General features: G+C 38.2%; 1 protein-coding gene across 1 annotated transcript in view; it reads right to left on the bottom strand.

Moving 5' to 3' along the window:
* PIK3C2G (phosphatidylinositol-4-phosphate 3-kinase catalytic subunit type 2 gamma) overlaps positions 1 to 27,977 on the bottom strand; it is a 262,575-nt gene that overhangs the window by 177,967 nt on the left and 56,631 nt on the right. Inside the window, exons 3-7 of the mRNA XM_026035575.1 lie at positions 18,932 to 19,658; positions 11,803 to 11,885; positions 8,193 to 8,350; positions 7,268 to 7,379; positions 627 to 729 (exon numbers count right to left, since the gene is read on the bottom strand). Of these exons, the coding sequence (XP_025891360.1) occupies positions 627 to 729; positions 7,268 to 7,379; positions 8,193 to 8,350; positions 11,803 to 11,885; positions 18,932 to 19,561 (1,086 nt within the window). The 5' untranslated portion in view covers positions 19,562 to 19,658. The remainder of the gene's footprint in view (positions 1 to 626; positions 730 to 7,267; positions 7,380 to 8,192; positions 8,351 to 11,802; positions 11,886 to 18,931; positions 19,659 to 27,977) is intronic.

The following is a 27,977-nucleotide window of genomic DNA, read 5'->3' as shown; positions in this document are numbered from 1 at the left end:
GCTCTGTAATCCTTTCCAAGGCTGCTTAATCTCAACTAATCTGAATATGAATCTATTAAGACTTAAGGTGTGATAAGACAATGTTTTCTGTTAGGACATATGCTTGTGTACAAACAAATACACAGAAACACACGCCTGCATATAAACAAGTATCACAGGCACGTGTGCATGCCACACACACGCAGGTATGCACAGAGACAAATTGATTCCATCTTTTTCAACTTACTCTTTCAGTGAGAACGAGGTATGATTCATCCTATGCAATACTTCCTTTTCCCTTTGTTATATTTCAAAACACAGACAGACCAATCAAAACCAGTAACTCACAAACTGAAATCACTAGCATGAATCAAGCCTGATAAAACTGAATTATTCTACAAAGGTTAGCTATATTTTCTTCTCAGATGAGGGTTCTCTAGAATGACGCATTAGATACAAGTACAGAAACACAGCAGAGCTATTCCTCGGAACATTTCAACTGCTCTTCAGCACCAATGTATGCATGAGCAGGAAAGCAAATAATCTCTCCTTGATTATTACTGGAGATGGTTGCATAAAAAGACTGGGGAATTTTAGCCCTTCAGGGAGGCTGAAAGAAAGGAAGAAGATAAAAAATGACAACATACCGTTCGAGCCAAATTTTGCTTCAAATTAGTAGTGATATGTAGCCGAAGCTGAATGCAGGTGGTTGGCTTGCGAAGACTCTTGTGGCTGCCCAAAGTATGATTGCTGCAGTTTTGAGGAAAAACAAATGATTATCTCTGCTTGCCGCTTCCTTCATTTTCTCTCTTTTTCCCCTAAAAGCACTAGTAGACTAAATTCTAAATGCAAAGCAGACTGAAAAGCATAAAATGAGCTTGCCATTTACATCTGTGAAAATGGGTGGGGTTTGGTCATGGCTTGTTTTCTGTGAAGAAAATTTCAAAATAATCACTTAATTGTGTCTTTGACCATTTAGTTTGTGTTACAGAACAACAATGAAACAGAGAAAGAATATTCTAAACAAATTGCACCTGCTCTCAACTCTTTCTCTTGAGACAATTCCTGTATATTCTTCATGACCTTCAGAGAAACAAAACTTTTGATCCTGTGCAGTTCATAGAGATGGTAAAGGAAGCTCTGTGTCAGTTTTCTACCTTCTTTAATCAGGTCAACTAAGGCCTCACAAAGAGCTCTGTACCCACTCAGATGGAATGGTTCCTATGAACTATTCTACTAGTAAAAGATGCTTTTTATTATGTTTAATATTACTTGTAACAAATAACATTTTTGTGGTTCCCTTCTTATTGGTTTAATCAGGTGAAATAATGCAAAAAGACAAAGGCTTTTTTTTCAAATAAAAAACATCTTTGGGAGTAATTTTTAGAAAAAAATGATACCGATTTTTGCAAAGGCAAATTCATCACTGAAATGAGTTAAAATGCTTTTCCAGTTACAACTCTAGTGCATGTTCAGCTAGATTCATGTCATTTCAGGTCTCCAGCCATAAGCATGCCTAAAGGGATACTTGATGTTCATATGGATTTACAGCCATGAAGAAAAGCAGATTCTTTTCTGATTTGTCAAGTGTTACAGAAAACTTGGAATTCAGCTATTAGCTCTATTTATTTCTACCTAAAACTACTTTTTATGAAATAGAAGAATAAAATTGGTGGGATTCAGTTTCAAGAAACACTGGTCCTGTGAACAAATGACAGAAACAGTGACTGAGAGGCCTGAGGACTTATTTCTTATGTGACAACAGAGGTCCCAGCAGAAATAGATGGTTAAATTCAAATAAGTAAGCTATAGATAATTGCCACTCAGCACAATTACGAAGGATTTATATATCTTTTAAGTGCTCTCTGCTTACGCTGCATTGTAGGTAAGCAAAATATATACTTCCTATTAGAGATTAAAGGAGGTGCAAGTGAAGATGTGTGCTCTTTTTTAAGCAAAGACACTGAAGGTCTCAGAGTAGAAATCCATTTCCATTTGACAGAATAAATACCCAGAGCAAATACTCCCTTGGCAGTGCTTCCATACATTTGCAAAATTCCTTGATGTTAAGGACAGCAAATACAGATGTAAGACGGAGTGTAGAAGCCAGAACTGTCACAGTAAAATATCAGTGCTGTTGGAAAGTGTGTCACTATTATGACTCAGCCCTTCTCTAATTCCTTTACCAGCAAAAATCCAAACAACCTATTCTGAGTTCTTAAGATCATACCAATTTAATGTTTCTCATATTGTTCCTCAACTCCAATCTGTGCTGTACCTACTCATTGCTTTCTTCTAACTTGTACCATTAGGTTTCACTTATTCAAGTGTGCCTCGGTACTCTCCAGCTGAACACCTCTGTGACCTTGATGCTCCTTCAAAACAGCCTCACAACTGTTTTTTTGAACCTTTCCTCCCACCATTATTTCTCCTCTTCCCTTTCTGCCCTATCTGTTTTCATCCTTGGGACGGATGTAGTAAAAAGAAAAATTCATGGAAACGCACCTGCAAGTCCTGAGTCACTTTGTTCCAGATTGCTCCAGTATTCTCACTCCCTTTAACGCAATCATTACACCAAGCCATTGCTAGAAAATACTGTGGCAATACCAATTTACACTAGTCGAATGCTCCTCTGTGGTTACAATTTTGTACCACAGATGTACAAAACTACTTTTTGCCGGTATAATCATTCCACATCGTTGTGCTTCCCGACAAAACAAGCTACACCAACAGAATTTTAACGTTTGGTTATAACTACACTTACAGTAGAGGCTTGCGTTAGTGCTGCTGTGTCAGGTAGATAGCATACCTCATCAAATCTTTTATTGATATTGTGATGCTATCTGAAATGCTGTAGTCTAGAGGTACTAGACCTACAGTTGATTTCATGAATGGATATTATTTTCACAAATGCAAACAGAAAAGCTTTGGCAGATACTGCAACACAAGAGACTAGTCCAACTGGATTAATGCTTCAGTAAACTAAGGTGAAAACTTCGCCTAGATAAATAAAAAAAAAATAAAAACAAAACAAAAAAGTGATATAGCTTTAGTTCCACAGACTTGCCATGGACTGAAAAACTGCCTTTTAGCCAAACCTCAGGCTGCATTACATTACATAGCTTGCTTTCTTACAGATCTGCTACTGCATGTGTGCTATTAAGATAAAAGTAATGTAGTCACCTTTACAGGATAAAGGGGTGGATTCAGGTTAGACATTAGGAAGAATTTCTACATGGAAAGAGTACTCAAGCACTGGAACAGGCTGCCAGGAGAAGTGGTGGAGTCATTGTTCCTGGCAGTGTTCAAGAAATGTGTAGATGAGGCACTTAGGGACATGGTTTAGTAGAATTGTTGTTTGAAGGGTTTGACTCAATGACCTTGAAGGTCTTTTCCAACTACAATGATTCTATGATTCTATAAAATGCTTATTAATAACTGGATTGAAGTGTGTTGAACACTGTAGAAGAAATTATTAAAAGAGCAACTCAATGCCTTTCCACTTATTTTGCTGAAATACTGTGGGAGATTACAGCTTGGACCAGAATGCCCCAATCAAAGACATAAAGCAAAAAGCTTTAAGAGACAAGATAATGACATGGTCAAAGTGATGTGACTTCTCTGTGGTCCAACAATCTCCACAGTGGGGCAAGAGAAAAGCCCTCGTTCTCTTGACTCCATCACCACTAGACGGTTTTGCACCCCTACAACAACATTCTCACATTCCTTGAAGGTCATGCTAAGCAGCTTCTCTGAATGAGAAGCTTAAACCACAGAGAGAAGAGAAAACAAAGTCTATCTATACAAAGAACATTGGTCTAAAATGTGTTTACTTCTAACCAGCCCAATCTGTATGAATACTACTCTGCCCATTTTATAAGTAATGATTTGAACAATGCTTAGAGAGAAGAAAACTAATTCTTTTTCTGGCCTCAATTCTCTGAGAATAGAATTAGCAAGGCAAAAAAATGTCATCAATAAGGCCATAGACAAGCATCTGAGTATAAATGATAAGCATTTAGATCCTTCTATTCCACATTTCTGCTCAGCGTGTCAGTGTGGTCAGAACTGCAAAACAGTAAGGTAATTGGAGGAGAACAGATAGAAGTAAAGACTTGTACGATAAGAAAATTCAAGAAACCTCAAGTCTTCAAAAAATAAAAAAAAAAGGGCATGTTTAGAAATAAAACTAATAAATACCCTTAGATTTTATAATCTTACTAGATCTTCATTGCAGCTACTTCTTACAAACAGCCACTGAATCAATAAACAAAAGAGCCCAGTATTCTTTCATACAGTCATATGCTTCATTTTACTAGGCACTTGAGGATGCTGGTGGCCTGTAATCCCTAAGGCAAAAAAGTCTATATGGAGGATTCTTTGCTGTCACATGAGCAGGCCTGTTTTGGGCTTGCCACTGGCAGGGAGAGCTAGGAGCTATTTGACATAAGCAGCTTGACCCCAGTATAATGTATCTTTATTTAACTTCTTTCATAAAAGAAATCCTAAAATCACTTTTTAGGGTCATCCATTCTAAAAAGTAGACAGAGAGATGGGAAAGTGCAAAAGCAAGAATTAAAAGTGATTGTGGAAGGTATATAAAAGGCATGATAAGGGAGGATTTTCAGATACAGTTGATGACCTTCCAAGAACTAAAAGATAAATATAACAAGTGTAAAGGATTGGAAAGCATATGCACAGCTGGGAAGCAGAGAAGGATGGCAGATTAGTCTATGGATACATATAAAAATCAAAAATTGCCATGAATAGGAGTAAAAATGAATGACAAAGATGAAATTGTTCTGCCCTTTTCTTTCAAGGGTTGTCTTCCGCTTCCCGATGAACATATAAAAAGCAATTGCAGGAAATCAACCTGTGAAGTGACGAACATGTACCGTGCGATGACAGAAGGGGCAAAGAAAAAGTACCAGCAAATCCTGATAGTGCTCTATAGATGCTATAAGAAACAAAAATGCAAAAAACAGGAAGTACATGGATAAGAAGAAAGCCTGCAGGCTCAGCCAATGCCAGAATTTCTGATCAGCAAACCAAAATAAGTTAAAGACTAGAAATGGAGTGAGGTTCCAAAGAAGAATTTAACTTTATCAGATAAGGGGTGATATTCTGCCTTTACGCAGGCTTCTGATATATAAAATTTGTGTATCTGAAATCTGATATTCCACTTGTGAGTCAGAAAGAATATAAACTCATGGATATCTCAATAGAAAGTGAATAATGAATGACTGTATCTTGTAGTGCTCACACATGTGTTCCCTATCAAACTTAAAGCAAAATGGATTCCAGGAATCATCAAGCCATTTAGGTTTTTCTGGCAGGATGTGGTGCTTATTAATATTGTTCAATCTAATAGTAAATGAAAGCTTTTGACAGATCTTTATAACCTTGTCTCACCCACTAAATTACTGTGATCTGAGTTCATCATGTCATCGTTTTGGCTTCACTTTGTATATTTCTGGATTACAATAAACCAGAAACAAAACAGCATTCCCTTTCCTATCTCGTAACTTGGGAAACTTCTATTGGAATCCACCACTGAATGAATTCCAAGTGCTCCACAAGGGAAGAATTTTCCATGAGTACATAAAACTACAATGCCTCTAGTAAGGAAAACCATTTGCACTAACAGATAGCACACATATAGGAAAAAGTTCCATCTTGACACAACATCACAGACCACATTAAGTTACCCAATGGATGATATGATACAGAGATTCAAATTTCAAATAAAGGACTCTGTTGAGGAGGAAGAGAGCTCAAAGCACACCACAGCACAGAATTACATGCTGCCAATGCCAGAACTGCAGCTTGGGGCTCTTTGCATTACAGTGAAGGAGCACAGCAAAAAAGCTGGGAACATTATTGACCTTGTTTCACTGCTAATAAGACGTGCAGAGATTCTGCAAGTGCAGGAATTTAAACAGTCCCTTACTGATGAGTTCCTCCCAACAGTAAAAAATAAAACTGTTTAGAACATATCGTACACTGTACTGAAACACACTGAGCTCATCCTCAATACAATGACTCATTATTTCCATTTTCTTGAGCAATTTGTTTTAAATGAGACCCTTAAAAGAGTCTGTTTTTTTTTTTTTTCATGTAATCAACAGATCTATGACCTGATACTCTTCTCAGTGGTTCTAGCATTGTACCATTTTTACTCAGCATTCTACTATACCAGCTCCTGCTCTATGCAGATTTAAGTAAAGCTCAGAAATATTAAAGCCTCCATCTTGAAGTGTAGAATTCACAATAAACATCTGAATATCTGACTTGTATACCTGTGAAAGAGTAGAAATGTACAAACCCACTACCAATTTAGATGGTGGGGCCCCTGCTTGCATGTATTGATCAAGCTGATTTGCTTTGAACTAGCCCAGGTAATCTTTATAAACTACACTGCTAGTATAGCTGCTTATAATGATTTCAGTTGTATGTCACATGTACACTACTTCATCCCTTCTAACACTTTTAATGTTTTTAACAGAGGAACAGTGATTCCTGCAGTGTCAGTTACAGGTTACAACAGAGAATAGCCCACCTTTTGCTGTAAGTTCCTGTCCCAGGAACTTCCTAACAACCAGGAATCTGGATTTTCACTTAGCTATTTCAATAGGAGATCTTGCCTTTGATGACAGAGGCAGAGAAACACCTAGCTGAGTCCAGCAGTGTTTTAAACCATTACAGGTTTACTTGAATGAATGTGAATCAGCATACTTAATTCCTAACTTTCGGATTATATGCATTCAGAAAGACCTGCTTACACGTATGACGTTTTCTGCAACCTACAGAAAACACCAAAGCACTGACTTCATTTGCTTTACTACTATTGCAACTGGATAAAATGGCAAACCACCTGCTGCTTAGTCCTTTGTAATACTGTTTCTCATCTCTTTGGTGACGAATAGATGTGTATCCCCTCCTGCTTACAACACTCCAGTGAGATACTGGGAGTAGCAGCATCCCTGTTTTATGGATGAGAAAGACAAGAAAAATGAAACAGTGCAACAAATTATTCAAGGCTGGACATAGCTTACATAGAGAAGACAGGCTTTGAATCCTGGATGTCCTGCTGGAAGAACCAAGCACTAGAGCACACCATCATCCCTGTGCAGCAGGATACAGGAACAATGTGTGCCAGGAATATAAGAAGCTATTCAGCGTTTGGAACACATTACTCTTAACTTCTCCTATGGTTTTGTGTATAGGCAGAGTGCATTAATGCTTATATGATGTAATAATCAGTATCCTCTCTTACTGAGATACTTACTTTTGTAAGAACTCATCAGACCCACAAACACTTAGAAAACATTCCTCCTGGACTGGGTATTGATTTGTGCAGTGGAGGATCTCTACAATTAAGTCATGAGTGATACAGCCAGCTGTAAATAAAGATAGCAAAAAAAAATTAATAGTAACTTGCTACAGGATTCCAGGCTACATTCTTGAACAAAGAAAATAAGATTTTCTTTGTAAATGCTAACTACTGCTGCTGTCTAGCTCCATCAAGAGGAATTAGGATAAGCCACACCTGATTTTTTTTCTTTGCTTCAGATGTGCTGCAATTCATACAATTTTTATCTACTTGGAGGAAAATGGCAGTTTGTGAGGTAGCTAGACGGAAGATCTAAGCAATGTTCCAAAGCAGAAGGAAGAAATAAGTAGATATATTTTCCAAATAGGTAAATTCTAAGGTATTTTTGAAATTAATATCCCAATACATCTCCCATGTGTGAACCTGATGAAAAACAGACTCTATGGCATTCAAACTTGGATGAGTAACTGTGGAAGTCTTATTGACTGTGTATAAAAGAGTATTTTAAAAAAATATCTGGACATTCTGTATATCTTCATATTTTCCAATTTCAACCCATGAAATCAAGTGTGTTACAAACAAATAATCCCCTGAAAACCAAAAATGCAACTGATCTGGCTGGCCTTTTTGCAACTGCTAAACTGCTTCCAACTGTGATAAAATAAAGTGTAGATCTATACCTTAGTGGAAGTTTTTAAATACTTGATATTTAATGTGATTTTTACTTTACAGCAAATACCTTAAGCATGTATGACAAAAGAATGTACTCAAGGCTCACATAAAACTTACACTCCAAGTATTTTTCCATATAACATATGCAATTTGTTATCATCTCAGGAGAACTGAATCATGCAAGGCTATGGAAATCTCAATCACTTACCATTTTGAGTGATAAGTAATGGATATGGTGAAGAATCTGTCCAGACACTGATTCTAAATTTCAGCTTGCCAAGGATGTGGTCTGGGAACCTTGTTGCGACACTCCAGATTTTTCCAGTATTTGTCTTTAAATCATAAGCAGGATAGGCACTTCTTATTCTGGGGAGGACATATGATGAAATTATATTTAAATAGGTACTTATTTTAGCTATTAGAGCAAAACAGAAATACTTCAATAACAACAGCACACAGAAAGCTGTTAGGAGTAGCATATTTTGTGCAAATACAGAGGACAATAGCAGCAACTTAGACTTTTGATGCTTTAGTAAGAACACATAATGTACATACAGTTACTTATTTTACTTAATATGGAAACTGTAAGCAAAATCTTCATGAACTTCACAGGATCACTGTTAAGCTTGACCTCAATGAAGCCAAAAGGAGTTTACACACAAACTTCAGCATACTGTGATCAGAATAATATAAGCACAGAAACTATGAGGGTGCTCAAACATATGCTTAAATAACAGAGCTGTACCACAAAGCCAAGAGCATGTGCACAGACAGCTGTGACTAGGACAGCTGTTCAAAATGAATAAAGGAACATGCTTACTATGCAAAATTTTAAGTCCCTATTTTCACTCGGCACTAGGATCCGACTCAAAAATTTCATTACTAAGACACTGAGTATTTAAGCAAATGTCTTTAAATGACAATAATTGCCACAGTCACTGAGGCCCTCTGATCTTATATACCATTTCCCATAAGATATATTACCCCTCTTTCTTCCAGTTACCACAAACTTGCAGAAACTAATTCTCCCTGAGGTACCATTTCCTGATGGTCACAGGTATTAAAGTCTGTCAGCTGAGATTAAATTTGCCTTTTAAGCAAATACAGTTCACAGCTGTAGGTAAGGGGGTGCTTATTGTACCAACTGAGGTTTGACATTTCACTAACTGGCCTGAATATTTTAGCAGCTAAATTCAAACATCCTGTACTAAGCATATTGCATTTTTTTTTGTTTGTTTGTTTGTTAGTTCGAGCTACATTTTGTAGTGTTTGAGCTGGCAGCCCTTTATAGGATCTCTGATTGCAGTGTATTTCATGCCATATTTCTCTCACGGAGTGAAAGTTCCTTTTCACTGTTACCTCCTGCCTTGGGGCTGCTGACCAGCTCTCTAAGCAACAGTAAGCAACATTGCAAACTCCTCTTCTGACATGTATTTCTACAGCATGAGAAGGGGGAAAAAAAAAAGAAAAAGGCCTGGCTTCCAAAATTAATAATCCAATGAAGCAGCCCATTTCTTATAATAAAAAGCCAGGGGGCATGATGTTTCAGTGTGGTAAGTAGAAATGAGGCTTGACAATACCAGTAGAACACGAGATAGATTTATACTTACAGTAAAGAAATCATTATACTACAGTGGATGTTTTGGTGACCTATGGACTCCTATTTTCTGGAGAAAGGCACACACAAACTTTTTCACTATCACCTATTTCTGTAGAAAGACCAAGAACTGAATAAGACTGAAAATTTCACTACCCTTTCTTCAGCAGCAAATTAATGGGATGTGTGGACATGCAGGCCATGAATCACCTCCTCAACTTGATGACAGTAATTTCAAAACTAAATGAACCTCATCTCTATTCCTACTTCCACCCTTTCTGTATTCTAGGATAATTTAGAACAAAATTTTCCTTCTTAAGCCATTCAGAACACATTCAGTTCCATAAAGTGCTACTTTATTTATGGTCATGTATTATTTTCAAGGGAGCAAAGAGCTTCTAGGCAGAGATACTGGGCAAAAATGTACATCTATCATAATAAGAATTTTGGAAGTTAGGCCTCCAAAAGCATGGACAAAGTACTACAGAAGTATTATGTGAAGAAAAACCTGGGGTCCTTGCTTCCTTGCTGCAGCAATTCAGCGTATTCAGAAAGCATTAACTTTTCAGGGGACTTGCTCTTTCGCAATGTTGTGTATTCCTCTGTAGTGCACAGTGTATCTCTCAATCATCAGAAGCTGGAGGAATGCTGCATTTTGCTGTATTGAGCCCCAAGACCATCAATTCAGCATCTTCCTCTGGTATCAATCTTACATCAAGACATATTCTAAAGCCACCTATTCTGCCATAGCTATGTCCATAACTGTAGAAGAAATTTGATAGAGGGATTTTGGAGCCTGCTTTAAAGTTGGATATGTGTACAATGAAATGTTTCAATTATAGACTGCTACCTGTACAAACATTACCTGCAGAAAAACATGATGGGTTTCTATTTGAGCTACATGCTGGAGCTGCAAGTTTGCATGACAGAGTTTGAATTATATATCTTGCCTCTGCTGTATAAAATTGCTAGTTATTGAGATTCTTTGGGAACTAGAAGGATGCTCATTCACTAAGACTGCATGGCTTAGTTATTTGTAAATGAGTTCTTTTGGTCTTTTTGTTTACCATGACATTTTCTTCTAAGAATGTTTTCTCTTTTATAGAGGAAAAGCAAAGTTTGCTTTTATTTTTCTTTTAAAAGAGTATTTGTTGCTGAAGTGCACAAAACACATGACTGCAAATCAGGAATGGCTTAGTAAACTCATTTATTCAGGGCAAGAGGGAGGAAGAACTCAATAGTCTGTAGCTGGAGTGTGAAGTTAAAGGTAGAACGATTGGACATAGAAATCTAAACATATGAAAGGCAGTCTGCCGTATAGAATATACCTTCCTGTACCTGACGCTATTAGAATTGAATATTTGGCGCTCTGTCTGATGTACCGTGAAAAGAAAGAAAATTGAAACATGGGAATAGGTATGCTTGAAGGCTCACCACCTACCCCTGTAGGAAGCTTAAATATATTCGCTCCTAATTCCAGGGCTATGTCCAACTGCATTTTCTTTTCTTTTGAGAGAAGCAAGCTTTGCTGACCTTGAGTACAGTCAATTCATTACAGTCTAATTAAATAAAAGAGGCAGTACTCCATTTCTCACCTACTTTTGGGAGGAAAAATGCATGCACTTGTGCTAATGACTTTATGGTGTGATAAGTGAATACATACAAAAGGGAATGAAGTTGCACAGATGGTCTCAAACCCTGCATTTTTTATGGCTCTTGGATTTGAACACAATTTCTTTTTGTGAAGAGGATTAAGTAAAAAAGTTCAATCCCATTAAGCCACGCTATTAACTGTAACGGTAAACAGTAATTAAAGGAATTTTTTTCATGTGCTATATCTGACTTTTTTTTTTTTCTTTTTTATCATCACAGTATATAGTAATTCTGATTTTGATTTTTCCTTCTCCAAATAGCACATGAATTAATGTCATCCAAGAAGGTGAAACAAAACAGAACCTTGGGTTTCACACACTAAATCCCATAAACACTGAAGAATTAAATGCACTTGTCCATAATAAAAGGGGACAGCTAAAGGAGAAAATATGTTCAGAATTAACATTCCTTTCTGGATTTTAATCTTTAGAACAAAATTAGGAGTGTTCCCATATTTAAAGAAATACTGTAATTATGACAATGTTAAGAAATTCAGGGATAACCAATCCAGTTAATATAAATACGGAAAACATCACAATTGGCCGAGTGAAGTTTTGTCAGTACTTACTTCCCCACCGCATCACAAAAAGCAACCATGTTTTCATTACTCCCTTGATTCGCTTCAACCAGCTGGATAGACCAACTTGCAGGCTAAAAATACCAAAAAGAAACCAGAAGAAACAGAGCTCAATTAGTTAGATATCAGAAAGAGAACATGCGTAGGTTGACCTTAGAAATGTTTCCATGAGAAATAACATTCATACCTTATCATCGCTTCATGGGGTTGAAGGAGCTCCAAATAAGCACTAATAACCCCATGGATTTTGATTGTACTCTTAATGCTAACAGAGATAAAACAGAAAGTCACATAGCATCATCTGCCAATTTTTTTTTTCTCCTTGTAAAACATAAGGAATTCCCCACAAAGCTTTCAAAATTCACCTAGTGTCAGACTGCAGATGATTCTAAATGCAAAAGATGTACGCTTAGTTTACCAAAGGGAGAAGAGACAAAATGAAGCTCATGCCGCAGTGAGTTTTAATCCTTAACTCCTCCCTTTCTGCCCTTGTGGGAAGCTCAAGATTCCCTCAGACTCCCTAAGCCTTTCAGGTAAGCACCTAAGACTGACAACAGGAAGCCAGTGTATTCTATCTGAAAGGGAAATATCCCTGGGTACTTTCTTTCAACTTTAAGAGAACAGGTCTCAGCTTTTATTTTGAGTTAAAGCACTACCGTGACTATTTGCCATAGTGCACTTCAGTTAAAACATGACCTCCAGGGAAGGCTTTAATATTACCGTATCTGCAAGCCCATTCTGCATTGTACATATGGATATTGTTACTTAAGGCCCAACTGGAACACTAACCTTAAATGCCTCCAGAAAGATGAACAACTAATCGCATGGAGCTTAAGAGGAAACTGAGATTTGGGACAAGAAGGATTTTTCCCATTTTAATAATAAAAATATGGTTTTTGTCTGGTCAGAGGGCAATATATCTGAAAAGAAGGAGGTTTGGAAATTATTACTAATGTGGAAAACAGAATCAGAAGGAATGAGGTCGCATACCCTTTATACATATATAATATTATATATATATATCTTTTTATATATATCCTTCATTCTTTATGCTAATTTTATCTAATATTTTGTTAATCACAATAACATATGCTTCAAGAGAGCTCTAATCAATTTTAAAGACAATAAGAAGGCAATATCAATACAAGGAAAAATTGGAATGTCTGTCTATTAGGAAAAACACTGGATAACCCTGAGGGTTGAAATAATAGCATGAAATTAAATTCAGTAATAGAAAGTCATAGGTTGTAAGTCCCTGATGCTAAGAACTGCCTAAATTTATTTATGAAAGGTCCTTCAATAGTCACTGGAGGAAATAAGAATTCTACTGTTTTACTGTTTTAGTTTTTTCAGCCTTGTTACATACACCTACAGTAGGGTCTAAAACATTTTCTAATAGAGGCCCAATGTTTAGAACTGATAAATGATAATGATAACATGAATGGGCTCACAACAAAAGAAAAAAAAAACAAAAAAACCCATGTGCCTGGTCACACACATCAGGGTAGATACTTCCACAAAAAGATACTTTTAGGAGGCTCTAGAAAGTCTGCATGTGCAATATTGTGTGTAATACTTGTCATTCATATTCCAAATAAGGAATTAAACTAGAAAAGGTGCCAAGAAGCATTGCTGTCACTTGTGAAGGAACTCTAACCTGTAGCAGGAGGACAGATCCGTGTGCATGGCACAGATGGCTAAGAAAGTTAGGGCAGCTGCTGCAGTAAGGGCACGAAGGGAGCCCAGAAGACTGGCTAGTGAGGATGTGTCATAGGGCACAGTCCTCCTCATGCCCTGCAAGAGCTGTCCTTGACATGGCAAAGGCTTCATGAAGGATGTCCCGGTCCAGGTCTCCAGCTGCAGGGAGCCCTTGGTGCCCCCTCTCTGGGGCAGGGACAGCAGTGGCCTCACCAATGGGAGCTGGGCTCTGTTTGGGGTGCTGATCTGCCAGGTGAAGGAGCTGCAGGAGATTAGGTCCTGAAGGGAATGAGGAACAAGAGTAGCAGGTGCTCAGTAACAAATGTACTCAGTGACTTCTTTACCTCAGTCTTCACTAACGAGGCCTCCTAGGTCTTTGTGCCTGGAGCCAGAGCTCAAGGCTGAGAGGAACTACCAGCAGTGGATGGGGATCAAGTTGGGAATTAATGGAGTCCTGCAGAGATCTAAACTGAGATGCAAGGCAGAAAGTTGATCACTGTCCCTGGGAAGGATGAACCCCTGCAACAACAAAGGCTGGACCTGACTCTGGCTGGGAGCAGCTTTGTTGGGGCTTGCAGTCAGCAAGCTGAGCACCAGCCAGCAGTGGTCCTGGCAGTAGAGGTGGCCAACAGCCTCCTGGGATATGTGAGCAGGGGCACAAAAAGGAGGTCATGGAGACAGATCCCTTACCTGGTCTCCCCCAGAGTACTGAGTTCAGTTTTGGGTCCACCAATACACAAGATGTCAAAGAACCAGCATGAGTTGAGCAGGGGGACACTGCTATGGTCAGGGCTGGAGCACCTCCCCTTGAGGATAGGATGAAGGAGTTGAGCTGGTTCAGATAGACTCTACAGATATATCACAAGGACAACCACCAAAGAAGGGAAAGAGCTTCTCCAGATACTCAATAGACCTCACATATCAAGAAAATTTGCAAACTGGTTGTTTCAGCTAGAACTTGGAAAACTATTTCTAATCACCATAGCTATTACCATTTTCCAGAATCGCCTTCTGATCAACCTCATGGGGGAAAACCTCTTATTTTTTCCATAGGTCTTTGAAAAAAAAAATGTGCAGAAAATTATAAAAATTTGGTCTAACAGTAAATAAAAGAATACTGCTCAGTGCAGGAGGTTCCCCTCCCACTTTCTGCTTCTCTATGAGGCTAACCACCAGTTTTTACTCATGTAGCTGAGTTATTACAAATCCTTGTTCTATTCTTTCTTTTTATCTTGCCAAATTTCCAACAGTTCTCATAGAAATGGCCCATACTACATGCCTGCATCTACCTTAAAAAGTAAAAAGAAAAAAAGAAAACTTTTTATATGAATTTAAGTCAGATACTTTTGAAAACATGTTAAAGGAAAAACATAATAACCACCCATAACAAAGGTCTTTGATACTAGGCTGGCTTTAATACTCACTGATAAGTAATCACATGAGCATCTTGAAATCTGGGGAAAATTAGTCTTTGGTTGTATTCTTTTCCTGCTCTTTGCTTTAAAGATTTCCCAAATTTATCCATATACTATGGGAAAGAGACCAGTGAATAAATAATAAGAAAAAAAAAAAAGGTCATAAATAAGAAAAGATGAGGTGGGACAAGACATCAAATGCGATACAGAAGAATTAAATGCGAGGAGAGGAAAACTACAACTAGGAGCTCAGGAATAAGGAACAGAAAGGAACAAGGAGGAGGCCAAAAAGCAGGAAAGGAAACGCAGATTGGCTGAGAGGAGATAAGCATGTACCTGAAATCCATAGCTTGAAATAGGACATGATTAAGCAATTATTAAGCATGAGGAAAAGGGTCTTGAGAGAGACAAAGCAGGAATCCTTACCCTTTCCCACAAGAGAAGCATCTCACAGAATCACAGAATTATGGAATGCTTAAGGTTGGAAGGGACCTCCAGAGATCCTCTAGCCTAACTCCCCTGCACATGCAGGGTCACCTAGAGCACGTAGGATCCGAAGGAGCTGTCTCATTCCCAATGACAAACAAGCATCCTGTACACTAGTGCTACTCTGTATAGAGACCATTAGGTGCCATGGCTAATCATAACTCAAATCAGTCCTGATAGGAAACGTATACATAACAGACATACAGATTCAACTCTGCTGATGAATCATAAAGTTATATAAATGGAGATTTGGTGTTGTCACTACTGTTTTCAGGTGTCCAGAAGCCTAGAATCCTCCCCATTGCACATAAAGGTAAAATTCTAATTGCATTACTCATTATTTTTCCACAGGACCCTGGTCTCTACCTATTTGAAACATCTTAAAAGTGTGCAGTGAGACAGAGACTCTGTCTCTATAACTGCATATAGAGAGAACTGATGATGTCAGGGATAAAGTAGCAGAGCACAGCCCTTGACCACTGGAATCTCTCTTTGGCCCATCCATAGATTTCTTACAAGGTGCTAATCAAGTCACTTGAAACACGTTTCCAAAGTTTGGGCAGTAATTCTGTATTCCTCATTTGTTGAGTGCCCAGACCGAAATCTTGAAGCTCAGCGTGATGACTACTCTACTGTAGCAATAGAAGCTGGTAATTGAAAGACTTCTGAGAAGAGGTGGATGTTGCTAGCTATTCTGAAAACATTAGCTCCTCAGCATGTTAGATGGAGCTGTCAAAGCTACTGGGTACTTTTTAGGCTATGTTTTATTTCTCTCTCTAATACAGAGGAAAAATCTCTCTTCTCACAAAGATGTTACAAAGACAGTTTCTTAATGATTTTGGAATATCTCATCTGGTAGTGACAAGCCCACAGAAAATTAATGAGGTTGCCTTATTTCACAGGACATATTTTGAACAGCATGTATTAAATAAAGCCTAGGGTTATACAGCTGCATCCAGAAGCTAAGGATCATAATGACATCATGTATTCCTGATATCTTGATTTCAATAATATGACTATTTCAGCTTGCATAATTGTGACCTATCTGAATGCTAAGCTGCATGTTTCAGCACTCTGTTTCACCAGGTCTACAGATGTGGACGAAAAAGTCCATCTTTTACTATTCAGATGCATCACTTACCTGACCTGGGCTCCACCAGTCTCTGCTTACTCTCCTGTTTCTGTAACCACTTTTTGAGCTATTCTGATAGTCCAACTAAGGATAAACCCTGTCCCTCCCAGCTCCTTTCATCTTTTCCAAAACTTCCATCCCAGTAGCTTTTTCCTGCTTTCTTCTCATAACCTTTCACTGTTGTTTCCCATCTCTGTCTCTATGTTAACTTGCCAGCACATTGCCTTATCCACTTTCTGTCCTGCTATGGCTGTCGCTCTGTGAAAAAATTCCTGTGACTACACTGATTTTTCTGCTACAAATTAATTCTCTCCTTTCTCCCATTTTTCCCACCTCTAGCTAAAGAGCCTGAATATTTCCCCAACTTAATCAAAACCTCCCACACATTCAATTGTAGATGCCCTTAACTCACCCCTTAACTCACTCCTTTCTTCTCTCCCTTGTAATTCTCTCCTCCTGACACAGGAACATTTGTGCCTGTTCCTGTAGTCTCTCTTCATCCCATGCTATAAGTTAATCTCTTCCTGATCATTTACACCCCAATATTTTATACTCATCTCCTTAAAAGTTTGTGTTCACTGTGATATCAGCATGCTCTAGGTTTCCTATCATGAGTTAAAAAAAAGCAAAAAAAACCCCTCAAACCACCCTGAATTAAAACACGCATGACCCAACTTGTCTCTCCCCCTAATAATCCCCTCCCTTTCCCATATTCATCACTAAACTTACAAAATATCACATCTAAGTTTAGTCTCAAGAGTTCTTCTCCTCAGATATATTCTTCCCACACTCACCATCTGTCTAGGTTTGCATATGTTTACATCTGCAGGTCTCCCTAGCCACAGAAGCAAGTCAATCAAATGTCTCTTCCCCCTTGCTTTAAGATGTTGTGATTTCTGGGAGTTAAAAGCAGAAGATGAGCTAAAAACTGTCTTTTAGTATTCATGGTGCAGAGGTATCCTATAGCCTATTTAAGGATTCCTACAATGATTTAGGATGCTAACAAGGACAAAAGGAAAGGGAGGGTTTATCATTTTTCTCTTTCCCTTCCTCTGACGGGATTTTGAAAGAAGAAGAAAGATGTGGAGAAATATAATATCAGAAAGATATGCGGAGTCCTGGACAACATGGTTAATAATAACTGCAAAGCCAGAAAATGAGCCACAGACAACTGGTGGAAGAGGGGGATGATAAAGTATCAGGGGGGATGATAAAGTATTTGCTTTGTCTGCTAAAACTAAAGAGTGTACATGATAGGATCCAGCTTCCACAGCTTCAGTAGGTATATTTATTTTTAAAAAAAGAATGATATATGCACACATAAGTGCAAGCATAACAGGGTGAAGGCAGGTCACAGTATGCCATCTCCCTCAGGATTAGAATATGTCAGCCAAACCAGACACACAGAAAATAATCTGCTTCAACAGAAAAAACAAGTCCAGCATAGTGTATTGTTATTTTGAATCTCAGATTTTATATCAGATCATATAGATGTTATTATTCTAGCTCTTTCAAACATTCACATTTCTGCCAATCCTCTGTTGTAGCTCTATGGTTCAATGAGCCAACTAATTGTAACAGTTAAAATGCACATTACTGATTATATCCTAAGCTACTAGAGCATTCTAGACCATAATCTAGATTCTCAGATGCTGTAAACTAGCAAGTTGCTATTAGAGTAAATGAAAATATTCCATTTTATAGTAGGTGAGGAACTGGCTTGAATACTTCAAAATGAAGTAAAGTCTTTTTCATGGGTAGATGGCAGAGATGTGTTGACACTTCAAGTATAAATTGGGTAAAACATGAATCAGATAGAACACAGACTCTGCCAGTAAAAAGTCCTCGTTAGCTAGACAGAGCAGGCATCTTCCTTTCAAAAGTGGTTTTTTACAGTCTGCTGAGTTCTCTTACGATATTAGAATCAAATGAAGAGGATGTTTGGAGGTTTTCATGATGGATAAATTTCTCTTACTAATCATGTACTGTTTGTTTGAGGGCATCCTTCTTGTAAACATATACAAATACTACAGGAAATATTGAATGTGAAGGAATCAAAAGCTGCACAATTAATTGAAAACACACCTGTCTCTTTCCTGCATCTCGGCATCTCAGGAGGGAGCAAAGAGCAAATCCAAAGGCCACTGAATTAATATGATGCCCCATAGCTGCTTTTGGCCAGTTGAATCAAAAGCTACAGGACAAAACCTCTCCATAAGACAAAAAGGTTTAATTCCCTAAGGTATTAATGCTTTCTCTTTGTTCAGGCCCTTACATGATGTGTTTCTAGTCCATGTTGCATCAGTGCGAGTAAATATACAAAGTGCAAAGACACGGGCAAGTAGGATCAAGAACTTTAAAAGCTATTAAAATCAAGAAATATAAATACCTCTCTGTCTTGTCCAGAGCCACTGGGACAAACAGGTCCTATCTTTAATCTTCTTGAGGTGTCGGTTAAACAAGCTTCACTATTTCCACTTTCATCTCTCATTCCTTGTCCAAATGGATAGTTGTCTAAAAAGACGGGATATTGAGCATCTACATTGTCAAAGCCTATCTGAAAATTCAGATTTTTGTTGCCTCTCTCCACATGAGAATCAAATACGTTTGCAGTTGGAAAGATACTACTCCTTCCATAGGTTTCTCTTTCTTCACTATATGGGTAGGAATCCACCATAGAGCAATTTCTATCAGCGGGCAGGAAAGAAGATCTAAAGCCAATCACTGGTGATGCTGTGCCCTGCTGCCAGTGAGATAAAGGATATCCAGCATGAAGGGGAGGTTGCTCTGTCACATCCAAACCAAAGATGTCCGCCACGAAAAAATTTTCTTCGGGATGATGCAAATGTGATGAACCATAAAAAAAAATTTCATTGCTAACTTCATCAGCTATTTGGTCAAATCCCAGTCTAATCTGTCCAGCAGAACGAGAATGGAACGGCGAATAAGAAGCTTGGTCATTAACATGTCCATCATGAAATTCATCTTGTGACAAAGGCATTCCCCCAAAGTATGCCATGGCTGATTCTCTTCTTCAGTCTCGTTGTCCTCAGGGGAATTTTACAGTAGTTCTAGGGTCAAATGGGTAATGCTTCAGTACTGGAGCTACATATTGACTGAAACAAAGAGAATAATAATAGTTAAATCAAAAAATTATCTAGCAAGTTTTGAATTCTTCACTTCAGAGCTTTCTCCACAGGATGTAAAGATTTTCTTTATCTGAAGAACATAAAAATTTTTTCACCCAATCCTTATTCTCAGCCTTAAAATTACCTCACCTCCCTCCTGATTTCTAAATGATATTGACAGAGTGGCTGGAACAATCGAACAAAAATACTAACTCTCACAATCATTAAAGAAACAATTTCCTTATTATTCACATCATGTTACACTGGTATAGCACACTTACTCCAAGATTCCAAAAGAGACATGTAGCAAAGCTTCCTGTTGAATGTCACCTTAACTGAAGTTTTATTCATGTCCTCTTGTCTTTTCTGTGCCTGTGAAAACTTTCTCATATTCCTTTTATCCTAGTACAGTCAGGTGAAGAAAGAGGTTAAGCAAGTGAAAGAACAGGGATGAAACAGAGAAGACTTGCTTCTCCACTTAGTATTCAAAGAACCCCCAGGAAGCTTGAACATGGCATATAAATCAAAACAAAAATAAGTCAATTTCTACCTTTTTTCTTTCTTTTTATAAAACCAATATTTCTTCAAAGCCTGAAGTTATGTCTCTTTTAGTAAATTAACAGGACAAGGCATGGGCTCCTGCAGTGGCTTAGCATCATTCATGCAGTTATAAGCATGCTCTCTGATATGATTTTGGCATTTGCCAAGTCACACTCTCCTGGGCATGATGGAGATGGACAGCATGTATTGGATACCACTCCCAGTAGGCATGACACTACCTTTCCTGGGAAGAGAGTTGAGCTCTAAGGACCAATTCTGTGCTGCCTATCCTCAAGACCCTGACCCGTTAAATTTACTAGCACAGATGTAATCTAAAAACAGAAAACACACCCAATAGCACTACCACACAATGTACACAATTGTGTTAGGGACTTTACCACATACAAGTAACATCTGATTTAATAATTTAGTAAAAAAATGCATTCCCTAGCACATAAAAAGAATACTACTGAGATGAAAAGTGCTTTCAGATATTACTTAAACTTAGCAGCACAAATAGCTTTTCCAATATGTCCCCAAGATCTATACTGTGTTACCTTACATAATAGAGCCTTACAATGAAAATCTATATTACAACAGAAGGTATTCACAGGTTTAGGTACTTCTGTTTTATTTGAAATCAAACTTCAGGTGACATACGCTCCTGGTATCCACAGTCAGGAAAGAGAAATGAAATTTTATATAGGCTGAAATTATTTCTCCTAAGTTATTCCCATCTATTCTTTCAAGAACTCTGATTTCACATGATGCATGCTTCAGTTTGCTTTGGCTGTGTTGAAAAAAGTATTTGTGAAATTAGACTAATCAAAATGGCACATACCACTCAGGTTGAGGCCCTGCACATTGGACTTCTCTTAAAATTTACAAGCCAACTCCTATATATTTCTCTCAAAGTGAATCCTGCCTTTCCCCCCTTTTTTTGGACCAAAATGACATCCTTTTTTTCTAGCAGAAAAAAAAGTTGACTAAACATCAAATTAACTTCTTTCTTTTTAACTAAATTGTCCTCATCTACATCTGTCCTCATCTGTGATCTACAACTTCCTCTGCTCTCCATTTTATATACAATGGGTGTATAAAAGAAAGAAAAAGAAAAAGAATATTTCCATTAAATTAAAAGAGATTTTTTTACTCTATTTTTACTCTATTTTTTTTCTCCTGAAAATTGGAATGTTTCAGGAAAAACAAAAAAGAAAAGAATAATCTCTCCCTCCAGACTCACCTCCCTTAAAAAGCAGTGGTTGTATGGAAGCCTATACAGCCGATACACAAGCCGAGAAAACACAATACTTCTAATATACTTCCAACAGTTTCTAAAATATTTTCTTTACAGTCTAAACAAGTTCTGTGATACTATAATGATATTAGAAATGTCTGATAACTGTCCTGCTTTCTACATGACTAAAGCTTTTATGTGTAACATCACAATTCTTAGAGAAATGGACAAATGTACACACACACACACTCATTGACTCCATATACCTACATATGAATGTTTATTTCCTGTACTACTTTTCAGAACTTTTGCTTTTCTAGATTTTTTTTCAAGGTTAGATATAGTGGCAAAGGTTGGAAAGAGTATGGTCTGTTTATTCTACTCCCCTGTTTTTTTTCAGTGGAAAGAGAAGTCCCCATGATATGACCACATAACACAGTGGGCTCACCCTCTGAGTCCAGACCTCTGTAAAGGGAGGTCCAGTTAAACGGCAGAAACACAGGCAGCATTGCTTGTATTACTAAGTCTCTATTATATAGGTATATATCTAGATATATACATATAGATATTTAGATATATAGGTATATATCTAAAACTAACCAGCTAGACTCAGCACATCATGTTGAAAATCCCTCTGTTGTAAGTCTCAGTTGTTATGCTGTTAGTAAGGTTAGGCTCTGCATCTGGGCCAGCTCCCCATCCTATCTGAAACACCATCTAAGCTTCAAGAAAGGCTTTGGCTCTTTGCCAGCCACTGTTACTGCGTTTGAATCATGTGAAGCGCATTGACAACCTTTAAGATTCAAAATGTACAACTGAGGCCAAAACTTTAAAAATTATAATAACAAAAAAAAATTTAAAAAGCTTCAAGGTTCATTTTCTTTGCCTCATGGTTTGTGAACTCAAACTTCTTTTTTTTTTTTTTTTTTTTCCCTCTCTTCTTCTTTTTTTTTTTCCTTTCCCTGGAATTCTGAAGATTTCCCTTTTCTTTTAAATGAAAACTGTTGTTTTTACATAATCAAATAATTCTGGCATCTGGGACTTTAAGAAAAAATCCCATCACACTGTAAAACTTTTAGACAAACCAAATAACTTGACAGCATTGCACAATGGTCAGAACACAATAGCTGATGTCCAAGTATACAGAAACACTTCCTCCAGCACACACAGCCATTCTAATAATGATGATCTGTGCACTGTGGGCTCTGTTTTTACATTTAACTGGAACCCAAAAGCACACTACTGGGCCATTTGCTAAGTGTCAAGAATATCTGTCGCAACCTCTTACCTGAAACACATAATTTGTTGGAAGAATATAGTCGCCTATTTCTTCCTGCTCATGTTCTGATGACGTACGTGCTTTCAATATCAAGTGGGCGTAACTTGTTCATCAGAAACCCTCCTTCCTGTCCGACCGGTTTGCTAAGTAATGATTCTTTCCCGTATCTTCCTTCAGGGAAATTTCAAGCATAGGTAGCAATAAAAAGGGAATACCTTATTCGTCCTCCTCATTATTTGGTAGCCTTGCTTTTTTTTTTTTTTTTTGTTAGTATGGTGGTAGATGATATCACACTTTCAGGACAGGTGCCAGGCATGCTTACAATAGCAAGACAATTTCTCCAAGCAGAAGGAGGATTAGGAAGACTTCTGCATTCCATAAAGGTCCTGAAATATTTCTCTTCTTCACCTTCAAGCAGCTTCCAGCTAGCTGCCGGAGGGTTCAAGGCTTCTTAGTTCTGCTCTCAGGAGAGAAAGAAGGTAAACCTCTTGCATGGTAGAGAGGCCCTCCAGCTTTGGCTCTTCACTGTGCAGATCTGGGAAAGTCTCATGGGGAAAACAACCTTCTTGAGGCTGGAATGTTTCCCAAAGACTGATGAAACCTTTGCCCCTCTGTGGAGGGCCTGCTGGAAAGTCACACACATTGTCCTTGAACATGAGCAGCCCAGGACTCCCCATAAAAGGGAGAAGTGGGAGCTGCTCCAGGCACAATGCTGAAGGAGCTCCCTCAGGGACCATCTGCCTCCACACTTCATACCATTCCTTAAAAAGGTATAGGCTGCCTGACTGAAGTGGCTATTCACAATTCACACAAAATCCCAATCCTAATCTGCTCCAAAGTTGCCACAGGCATGAAAATATTCTCCCAGAGGGTGAGGGAGCTGGGATAAACAAAACAGTATTTCAGCTATAAAAGCCCAGGCAGTAATACTGAACACATTAGGATAAAAGTTAATAATTAATTGCAGATATCTTACATCTGATAACAAAATGAGTGAAAGCAGAATCTGATAGAGCATTATGGGGAAAATTCTGCCCTTCAAAGTACCGCAAATGCTGACAAGGATGTTATGGTGATTTAAAAGCATTTAGTCAAGGACAAAACGTATTTGAGTTGTTGAAAGGTGGCACATTTTTCCTCGTACATTCTCAAACCCCTAAAAAGTCAATGGGCTCAACAAACTACTTGGTGGCATTTATGCTGCACTGTAGTCATTACCAGTGATTATTGTGAAGCGACGCAGAAGGAGAGAAACACAACAATTTTGGGAGCTGCCATTTCACAATTTATGGCAGCACAACTATATGTTGTTGTTTCATCTCACAGTAAATGGATATTATAAAACAAGAACAGTGAAAACGGTGACAACGTGCACAGAAGGAGTTTGTATTCCCAAGCAAACACAGAAAGCTATGTACGTAATGGGAATGGACATGGGACGTCTCCCTGTCTCTCCACAGTGATTTCCAGAAAGCTATGAAGTTTTCTTTCTTTTCTTTTCTTTTTTTTGAAAACCCTGAACATTTTCAGTATTTTAATTAGGCTTGAAGATCTTCATTATTTTTATGCTTTCTGTTTCTCATCTGAAGAGAAGACAGGAGACTACTGAGTCACTTTATTTGCTAAATCCCTCCTGAGCTACCAAGAACCTTGCCCTCTTCTTTCCTCTGGCTCCTGGTACATCATGTCTAGAGACCAGCTTTAAACCAGAGCCTCCCCACTGGCATGCTTCCCTTTCTTCCATTAGATGCTCTCACTGCTCCACCAGCTGGTAGGAGTCTGCATTTCACTAACATTAAAGACATCTCATTTGATTAGCTGTGAATGACTTTGTATTTCTGATGAAAAGCAAAGCTGCAGGTGAAGAGCTGGCTCTTATGCTCCATAAGAAAATACACCATGTTCAGCAAACTCTTTGCTCTCAGTCTCATTCCACACACATTTTAGAGCATCTGAACTTCACCCTTGGTACAGCAGGGATGCAGGTAAACTTTTAAATATAACAGGTTTGCAAAAGCATCCATGGGGCCAGAAACTGAACTTAACACAGAGCCAATGAGGAAACTGCTCCCTTTCATAACAAATCAGACAGTTCATGTTCCTGTTCTCCAGTGCCACCTACTGTCATTTCTCCAAAACTAGCATGTAAAAAAAACCCTAGAGATCATCATGTCAAGCACAACAGCAATTAAGCTGTTGTCTGGCTACAAGGAATGCCATCATATTTATCACCATCACTGTCAAATATGACCCCTGTCAGGAAGTTGCCCTTTATGAGAAAGATTCACGATGGCTGAGACCATGCTTGCGGGGGATGCTCTATTACTTCTCTTGGATGAGTGCTTTAAACTACAGCTGCACCAAGACAATGGCAAAGCATCAGCAAAACTGCACCCCAATGTTACTGTTTTTTTTTTTTCTTGTTTTTTTTTGGGGGGGGGGGCATAGCCTTTTTTTTTCTTTCTATTTCATAGCCCTCAAAGAGAAGGAATTATGCTTTCTTACCTGCTTAGAGAACACCCAGAAAGGTAGATGCTACTTGAAAGAACTAAAGACAATAGCAAGAAAAATAAAAGTGCCAAACAAAATATGGTGGTCGAGTCAGTATGAAATGATTAATCGCTAAAGGAGACCTTTATTGTCAAGGGCAAAAAGGACTTTTAAAGTTGTGAAAACACTCCTTACCTTCTATTTATTAACAGAGAACAAATCAGGAAAAAGAAGGGGCAGGTGGGTGGGGTAGAAGTGTCACTTTTCCATGGGGGAGAAATAGAAAATGTTTTATGTGGAAAACATTCTCACAGGCTCTGACACCTAAGTACAATATATAAGGTTACCAACACCCTCCTGATGTTTGAAAATGCTGTTGCAAAATACCTACCTCCACAGTCTGCCCACACAAACCAGCCATGACTAAATGCAGATTATGGATTTTAACCTCTCCTTCTATTTGAACACCTTTTGTACTTTGATCCTGTAAAAGAAACAGCATGCTCTACCATACAGAATTGTTTTTGGAAAAAACAATGACACCAGCTTCTAAAGATCAAATTACTGAGAAAATTAAGTGCTGAAATGGAAAGCAGACTCATCACAGCCATCCTAAAAGAGTTACAGACAGGCAGCAAGGCAGATCAAAATATATATGCACATAAACCTAATATACATTAGGTGACCTAAGAAAGGAGCTTAAGTACTTCAGAAAAAGAGAAGGCAAATCTCCCAAAGCTGAGGACTGCTTAAACCCAAAATCTTTGTTCAGATTGCTTTTGAAATTCCATTTTGTGTTCTTCCATTTCTCTTACCTTCCATGAATTTTCTACTGTGTTTTCGTATGCTGTTCCTTCCACCTCCTCATTGTCGTGTGCCTGTTCAATGGCTTTCTGTGAAATTCAGCTTTGTCATTCCAGCACACTCAAAAGTGTTTACTGACCTTCTGTAAAATTATTCATATCACACACTGTACAAATATATGTATACAAAAACCAGTCTTGTAATAGTGGCACATTGTTAAGATAAGCTCCCTTAGCAACAACAGCAGGTTTTCCGATATGGAAAATTCAGTGAGCTGTTTCATCACCATTCCTGAGATCCTCTCATTTTGAAGCTCACTGTGCATGAGTCCCTATGGGACTTCTGGGGCAGAGAGAGAGGACAGAGAACATCTTCGAAGTGCAGAGCTCTACCACCCTGAATTTGAATCTGGGTGACCGAGCCAAGGCGACTTGGCTATTTCAGCCTGACAAAATGACTCCACGTTGCTCCAAGAAGCTGTTAATATTATGATTGCCTTGAAGAGGACTTAAGCTGGGCCTTAAAGCCAGCTGCTAAGCAGCTGTAAAAGAAGGAAGAAGCAGTGGTGACAAAGACATGCTGGTTCCCCTTTTTGCTGTGAACTGACCTTTGGTTCATGTAACATACCAGGCCAGTGGGTGATGAAAAGTATCAAACAAGGTTGCTTATTATTCTGATGAAGCAGGATTGAATCCTTTTCTCTGGAAGATGACATGAATAGCTTCAGTGAAATCAGTGGAATCATACCAATATAGATCTAGCCTAACAACTGAATTAGTTCTCCTGCCTAATCAAAGAAAATATATTAGTAGCTGTTCAAGCATAAGAACATAGGCAACCTAAGGTCAAAATAAAAACTCATTTACACAGTTATTAACTTTGTCTTATTTTGCATTTCCCCTGAGCTGCTTTGCTTATATATGCAGTACTGCACATAGTCCAATACTACAGCATCTTAAGTAATGCAGTATTTCTGAATTTTCCCTAATTCTTGCAACTAGCTTGCTTCTTGTACCTCACTATTTTAATTTCATCATATAATTGCTCACAGTACAAATGAAAATTTGAGTGTAAAAAAAATGTCTTTTGCAAAAATAAGTCAGTGGGTGTATATATAATTTCTAAACCAACTGAACAGCATTCCTTATATGCAACTAAGGAAATAAAACATTTGCTGAGATAGCTAATTTGACTGCATACTTAAGTTGCCTATACACGCCAGCAAAGTATTCATTATTGTTTTCATTAAAACCTTACCTGTAGCATGAAAGCCAACAATAATTTACTTGAGTTTTCACATAAATAACGCAAAGGTACTGCAACAATACATTTTTTTTTCTGCAAATTGCTATGTGTAATTAAGATCACAGCAACTTTCCATCATGATTGGATAGGTCTTGGAATCAGTGGCTGGTAAAGAGGTATCTTCTGTGCCCAGAATATCGTGCTTCATCTCTCACCCCAAAGTACATTTCCTATCAATGATACCCATACAGATGCTTCCTATAAGAGCAGCTACTCTCTGTTGCATTATATCTGGATTGGTTAGGTACCCTTAAAGTGGCTAAGTGATAAACTGTCAACGCAACAGTTCTGCAGCTCTATACATACATACTACAAAATAAAAATAGAAGTACTGATTGTAGCAATACTGTAGCAACCATGGCTTTGATGTGTGTGACAATTTGCATTGTTTGGAGCAGGCCAGGCAACCATTACTCTGCTTCTGCCCCTGCGGCCTTCCCTCCTTGCTGCCTTCCCCTAGTGCAGTAATAAAATGGTGCTGAGCAGGTCGTCTGAAGTCAGCAGCAGGATGCTTCACATGAGAAGCATCAGAGGAGATGAATCAGAGGGCAGCTTCTGAGGCCTACGCAGGGAAGGGGAAAAAGAGAAAATTGTGATGCGGTAAGGATGTCCCAGGGGAAAATGAGAAGAAGGATTTGGTTTGTGGAACTGA

The sequence above is a fragment of the Nothoprocta perdicaria genome, unplaced genomic scaffold, assembly GCF_003342845.1.
Source record: "Nothoprocta perdicaria isolate Ctin4 unplaced genomic scaffold, notPer1 scaffold_161, whole genome shotgun sequence".
In the NCBI taxonomy this organism is placed as follows: domain Eukaryota; kingdom Metazoa; phylum Chordata; class Aves; order Tinamiformes; family Tinamidae; genus Nothoprocta; species Nothoprocta perdicaria.
This window is presented reverse-complemented; position numbering and strand designations above follow the sequence as displayed.